The 6,000-nt window shown below is 46.0% G+C and overlaps 1 protein-coding gene across 1 annotated transcript in view; it reads right to left on the minus strand.

Annotated features, from left to right (window-relative positions):
* LOC121291734 (tumor necrosis factor ligand superfamily member 15-like) overlaps window positions 1–6,000 on the minus strand; it is a 32,760-nt gene that overhangs the window by 18,544 nt on the left and 8,216 nt on the right. Inside the window, exon 3 of the mRNA XM_041213239.1 lies at window positions 4,132–4,215. Within this exon, the coding sequence (XP_041069173.1) occupies window positions 4,132–4,215 (84 nt within the window). The remainder of the gene's footprint in view (window positions 1–4,131; window positions 4,216–6,000) is intronic.

Here is a 6,000-nt window from a genome sequence, read left to right on the forward strand (position 1 = left end):
TCTGGAATGCGCTTCCTAAGAGTGTGTTGGAGACAGGGTCAATCGAGTGGCTAGGATCTGGAACGCACTGTCTGAGAGTGTGGTGGACACAGGGTCAATCGAGTGTTTAGGATCTGGAATGCACTTTCTGAGAGTGTGGTGGAGATAGGGTCAAACGAAGCTTTCAAGAGGGAATTGGACTGTTATCTGAAAGGAATGTAATGAGTTATGGGGAGAAGTTGGGAGAAAGGCGCTAGGTAAGTTGCTCCTGAGTTGAGCTGGTGCAGACATGCTGGGCTAAATGATCTCATTTGAAGCTGTAACAATTGTGCGATTCCGTGATTTTTCTTTTTACTCATTCATGGGATGTGGGCATTTCTGGCAAAGCCAGCGTTCATTGCACATCCCTAATTGCCCTTGAGAAGGTGGTGGGGAGCTGCCTTCTTGAACCGCTGCAGTCCATGTGGTTTAGGTACATCCAAAGGCTCTTAGGGAGGGAGTTCCAGGATTTTGACCCAAAGACAGTGATGGAATGGTGATATATTTCCAAGTCAGGATGGTGAGTGGCTTGAAGGGGAACTTCCAGGTGGTGGTGTTCCCATATGTCTATTGCCCTTGTCCTTCTAGATGGTAGCGGTCGTGGGTTTGGAAGGTGCTGTCGAAGGAGCCTTGGTGAATTCCTGCAGTGCATCTTGTAGATGGTACACACTGTTTCTACTGTGCGTCGGTGGTAGAGGGAGTGAATGTTTGTGGGTGGGGTGCCAATCAAGCAGGCTGCTTTCTCTTGGATGGTAGACTCATAGACTCATAATCCCATTTCCAGTGTTTGGACCTTAAACTTGGAGGTTATGGCAACACAAGTGAATATCTAAATACTTCTTAATTTACACCAGAGTTTTTGACTCAACCACCCTTTCAGGTAGTGAGTTCCAGACTCCCACCACACTCTGGGTGAAAATATTTCTCCACAATTACCCTGTTAGCATTCTACCTCTTACCTTAAATCTATGTCCCCTGGTTATTGACCCCTCTACTAAAGGGAAAAGTGCCTTCCTATCTACCCTATCTATGTCCCTCAAAATCTCTTACACCTCTATCAGGTCCCCTCTCAAACTTCGTTGCTCGAAGGAAAACAACCCCAGCTTATCGAATCTTTCCTCATAGCTCAGATCCTCCAGCCCTGGCAGAATCCTGGTAAATCTCCTCTGCACCCTCTCCAGTGCAATCACATCCTTCCTATAAAATGTGACCTGAACTGCATGCAGTACTCCAGTTGTGGCCTACTCAGCATTTTATACAGTTCCAGCATAACCTCCTTGCTCTTGTATTCTATGCCTCGGCTAATAAAGGGAAGTATCCCATATGCCTTCTTAACCACCTTATCTACGCACCCTGCTACTTTCAGGGATCTGTGGATATGCACACCAAGGTCCCTCTGATCTTCAGTACTTTCCAAGGTCCTACCATTCACAGTGTAATCCCTTGGCTTGTTAGCCCTCCCCAAGTGCATTACCTCACACTTTTCCAATTGAATTCCATTTGCCACTGCTCTGCCCACCTGACCAGTCCATTGATATCCTCCTGTAGTTTACGGCTATCCTCCTCACTATCTAACAACCTACCAATGTTCGTGGCATCCACAAACTTCTTGATCATACCTCCTATATTTAAGTTCAAATCATTTATGTACACAACAAACTGCAAGGTCCCCAGCACCGAGCCCTGTAGAACCCCAATGGAAACAGACTTCCAGTCACAGAAACATCCCTCCACCATCACCCTCTGCTTCCTGCCTCTCAGCCAATTTTGGATCCAATGTGCCACTTTGTCTTGGATCCTATGGGCTCTTACTTTCTTGACCAGTCTGCAGTGAGGGACCTTATCAAAAGCCTTGCTAAAGTCCATGTAGACCACATCAAAAGCATTACCCTCATCAACACAAAAACAAAAATATCTGGAAAAACTCAGCAGGTCTGACAGCATCTACGGAGAGGAACACAGTTAACGTTTTTGAGTCCGTATGACTCTTCAACAGAACTTACTAAATAATAGAAAAGTCTTTTCTATCTTTACTTAGTTCTGTTGAAGGGTCATTCAGACTCGAAACGTTAACTGTGTTCCTCTCTGCAGATGCTGCCAGACCTGCTGAGTTTTTCCAGGTATTTTTGTTTTTGTTTTGGATTTCCAGCATCCACAGTTTTTTGCTTTTACCCTCATCAAAGCTCCTGGTTATCTCCTCAAAAAATTCGATCAAATTTGCAAAACATGACCTTCCCTTAACAAATCCATGCTGACTATCCTTGATTAATCCATGTCTCTCCAAGTGCAGATATATTCTGTCCCTCAGAATTCTTTCTAATAACTTCCCCATCACCGAGGTTAGACTGGCTGGCCTGTAATTTCCTGGTCTATCTCTTCCTTCATTTTTTTAAATAATGGGACAATCTTAGAAGTCCTCCAGTCCTCTGGCACCTCACCTGTGGCCAGGTAGGTTTTGATAATTATTGCTCGGGCTCCTGATATTTCTTCCCTTGCTTCCCTCAACACCTGGGATACATCTCATCCTGCGGATTTGTCCACTTTTAAGGCTGCTAAACCTGCTAGTACCTCCTCTCACTCTATGTTAATTTCCTTACTATTTCACTGTCCTCCACCCTGATGTCTATACCTGCGTCGTCCTTTTCCATTTGGAAGACCGAAGCCAAGTATTCATTGAGGACTGCACCCATATCTGTTGGGTCCACATACAGATTATCTCTATGGTCCCTAATTGGCCCTACTCTTTCCCTGGTTATTCTCTTGCTCTTTATATATTAAAAAAAAACTCCTTTGGGGTTTCCTTTATTCTACCCACCAATCCTTCCTCATGCACTCTCTTAGCTTTCCTAATTTCCTTCTTAAGCTCCCCCCTGCACTTTTTATACTCCTCTAGGGACTCTGCCATATTGGACCCTCTGTATCTGCCATAAGCTTCTCTTTTTTTCTTAATCCTAAACTTTTTGTCCCATGACATCCAGGTTCCTCTGGACTTGGTTCCCCCCCTTTGTCTTTACGGGAAGATATTTGCCCTGTACTCTCGCTGTTATCTCCTTGAATGCCTCCCACTGCTCTGATACAGTTTTATCTGCAAGTAGCTGCTCCCATTCCACTTGGGCCAAATCGTATCTCATCTTAGTAAAATTAGCCTTTCCCCAGTTTAGAACTTTTATTCCTGGCCCAACCTTATACCTTTCCATAACTAACCTAAATCTAATTGAGTTATAGTCACTATCTCCAAAATGCTCCCCTACTGATATGTCTTCCACCTGCCCGGGCTCATTTCCGAATATTAGGTCCAGAACTGCCCCCTCCCTTGCTGGGCTTTCTACGCAATGGCTAAAAAAGTTCTCCTGGATGCAATTTAAGAATTTTGCTCCCTCCTTACCTTGTACACTAAAACCAAAACACAGTTAATATTTGGTGTCGAGCTTCTTGAATATTGTAGGAGCTGCACTCACCCAGGCAAGTCGGGTGTATTCCATCACACCCCTGACTTGTACCTTGTAGATGGTGGACAGGACTTGGGGAGTCAGGAAGTGAATTACTCACTGCTAGCCCCTGACCTGCTCTTGTAGCCACAGAATTTATTTATTTATTTCTATTTGTTCACGGGGTGTGGACGTTGCTGGCCAGCATTTATTGCCCATCCCTAACTGCCCTTGTTCAGATAGCATTTTTAAGAGCCAACCACATTGCTGTGGGTCTGGAGTCACATGTAGGCCAGAGCAGGTAAGGACAGCAGGTTTCCTTCCCTAAAGGACATGAGTGAACCAGATGGGTTTTTACAACAATCAACAATGGTCTCATGGTCATCGTTAGACCTTTAATTCCACATATTTATTGAATTCATATTCCACCATCTGTCCATGGTGGGGTTCAAACCTGGGTCACCAGAGCCTTACCCTGGGTACCTGGATTACTAGTCCAGCGACATTACCATTACGCCATCGCCTCCCCTAAACCCATATTCTGGGTGTGGTTCACTGTTAGCCAAGAATCTTAAGTCAACAGCCCCACTGACAGGCAGCAGTGAGCAAGAGGGGGAGGAACAGCGAAGTTGGCACCTTGTGTCACTGGCTATGGGACCATTGTTAAAGAGAAGGGGTTGCATACCCGTAAGGTGAGCTACCGGTTTCTCCCGACTCAGCCCGCTCCCCTCAAACGTCAAGTGAACAGATTCTGTACCAAGATGTGACACTGTAAAAGAAAGATACAAACGCACGGTCAACCTAATGTCAGAACAGCAGACTCAACGACACACAGAGTCAAAACTGGTCTGGGATGGTTCACCCCTCAGTCTGCACTCAGTAAGTAACCTCTGAATCAGCGCTTAGGGATTTCAATTTCCTCTCCAGGGATTTGGGCCAAGCCCTTTACAGCCGATGGATCCTTTTGAAATGTCGTCACTGTTGTAACGAAGGAAACACAGCAGCCAATGTGTGCACAGCAAGATCCCACAAACAGCAATGAGAAAATGGGAGTCAACAGGAACCTAGTGCAGTCATTTGAGGGGAAAAATATTGCAAACAGCGGGGAGAATTCCCCTGTTTTTCTTCGAGCTAGTTTTGTAAGTTCATTTTATCTTTTATTCATCCAAAGGATGTGGACTTCGCTGACTAGGCCAGCATTTATTGCTCAACCCTAGCTGCCCTTGAGAAGGTGGTGGTGAGCTGCCCTCTTGAACCGCTGCAGTCCATGTGGTGTAGGTACATCCACAGTGCTGTTTGGGAGAGAGTTCCAAGATTTTGGCCGAGCGACAGTGAAAATGTGACTGTGGATCTTTACATCCAGCTGAGAGGTCTGACAAAGCTTCAGTTTAACCTCTCATCCAGAGGAAAGCACCCCCTTGCCAATGCAGCAGTACTGGAGGCGCTGGACAAGATACTAGATTTTCAGCTGAAGATTTCAGGCCCATTCCCTGACACTCCATGACCCTTTCGAGGACAAGGGTTAACTTCTGCCCAGATCGGCCTGCACTCGTCTGTAAAACCCAAAGCTCCCTTGGTGCCCCGGCAGGACATGAGGTAATTAAAGTGGTTTTGTTAGGGAAACACTTTCACCCAAAGCAATTGAAAGCCTCTGGTGGCTGACAGGGACTTTTCTGTCAGAAGCATTCACCACAAGTTAAAAACCCCTCCGAAAATTTCCCCTGTGCGGAGTTGGGTTGTAAAACGGAAAGCATTCCACTTCCATCTCCTTTGCATTCTTTGATGAGGAAGATCACTCAGAGCGGAACATGGGATGCAAAACAGGCAAAATCACGACAGTCAGCCGAAGTGTGCTCCATCGCATATTCAGCACTGTCGGCTTGAAGAGGTCTGGATATGGGGTGTGTGGTACAGTGACCAGGAAATATTCTTTTTCATTTATTCTTTCATGAGATGTGGGTGTCTCTGGCAAAGCCAACATTTGATGCCCATCCCTAATTGCCCTTGAACTGAGTGCCTTGCAAGGCTATTTCAGAGGGCAGTTAGGAGTCAACCACATTGCTGTGGGTCTGGAGTCACATGTAGGCCAGACCGGGTAAGGGTGGCAGATTCCCTCCCAAAGGGCATTAGTGAACAAGATGGGTTTTTACAACAATCACAGTCACCGTTACTGAGACCAGCTTTACGTTCCTGATTTAATTGTTGAATTTAAATTCCATCAGCAGCCATGGTATGATGTCAGATGATTTGCCTCCCTCACCCAATGTCCTATTTCTCCTCCGTTATTTGGTAAGGGAGATTTTGTGCCAGTTTGGTAGCATCGTCACCTCTGAGTGCAAGGTTCTGGGTTCAAGTCCCACTCTAGGGCTTGAGCACAAAAGAATATCGAGGCCGACGCTCTGGTTCAGTACAGAGGGAGCGCTGCACTGCCGGAGGCACCATCTTTCAAATGAGACATTAAACGGTGGCCCTTTCAGGTGGGCATAAAAGGTCCCATGCCACTATTTTGAACAAGAGCGGCAGAGTGATCCCTGGGATCCTGCCCAACATTTGC

This window comes from Carcharodon carcharias, chromosome 19, assembly GCF_017639515.1.
Source record: "Carcharodon carcharias isolate sCarCar2 chromosome 19, sCarCar2.pri, whole genome shotgun sequence".
Classification (NCBI taxonomy): domain Eukaryota; kingdom Metazoa; phylum Chordata; class Chondrichthyes; order Lamniformes; family Lamnidae; genus Carcharodon; species Carcharodon carcharias.